Here is a 495-nt window from a genome sequence, read left to right as displayed (position 1 = left end):
ATTGTATAAAAAAATCAGCAGCGTAAGTTTTTTTATATTACGTAATAATTATTTGACGTTAAAGTTTTTTTTTTTTTTTTTTTTTTTTTTTTAATACGTAACAACAATTTATTTAAATTTAACCGCTTTGAAAATTCGTGTAACGTTTATAATTTTTTTTATATTAATAATTTATTGAGAAATAAAATAATGTCCAGACAATAATAATAATAATAGCGTTTAAATGATAATTCTAGCGGCTATTGAAAATAATCTACTATTACTATTCTTATTTTGTTTAAATAATACACGTTCGCGCAGTTCGCTAATTTACTAAATTATGTTAATAATAATAATAATATTTTAATTTTGTTACAGGAAAAATGGGTTGCGGAGTGACGTTCGTCGATAAATTTCTCACCCGTAATTTTTTCCGTTTGGGAATGTTCGTGGGTAAAAATCCCGGATATTTTCTCATAATACCCATATTGGTCGCGTTGTTATGCCTCACGGGTT

At 25.7% G+C, this 495-nt stretch overlaps 1 protein-coding gene across 1 annotated transcript in view; it reads left to right on the top strand.

Moving 5' to 3' along the window:
- Nucleotides 1-362: 362 nt before the first annotated feature.
- Nucleotides 363-495, top strand: part of Phum_PHUM558900 (uncharacterized protein) — a gene marked incomplete at both ends in the record, with an annotated part of 16,167 nt that continues 16,034 nt past the window's right edge. The window contains one exon of the mRNA XM_002431866.1: nt 363-492. Coding sequence (XP_002431911.1) covers nt 363-492 — 130 coding nt within the window. The remainder of the gene's footprint in view (nt 493-495) is intronic.

This window comes from Pediculus humanus, genomic scaffold, assembly GCF_000006295.1.
Source record: "Pediculus humanus corporis 1103172108297 genomic scaffold, whole genome shotgun sequence".
In the NCBI taxonomy this organism is placed as follows: domain Eukaryota; kingdom Metazoa; phylum Arthropoda; class Insecta; order Psocodea; family Pediculidae; genus Pediculus; species Pediculus humanus.
Note: the sequence above shows the minus strand (reverse complement) of the source record. Positions and strands in the feature narration are given on the sequence as shown.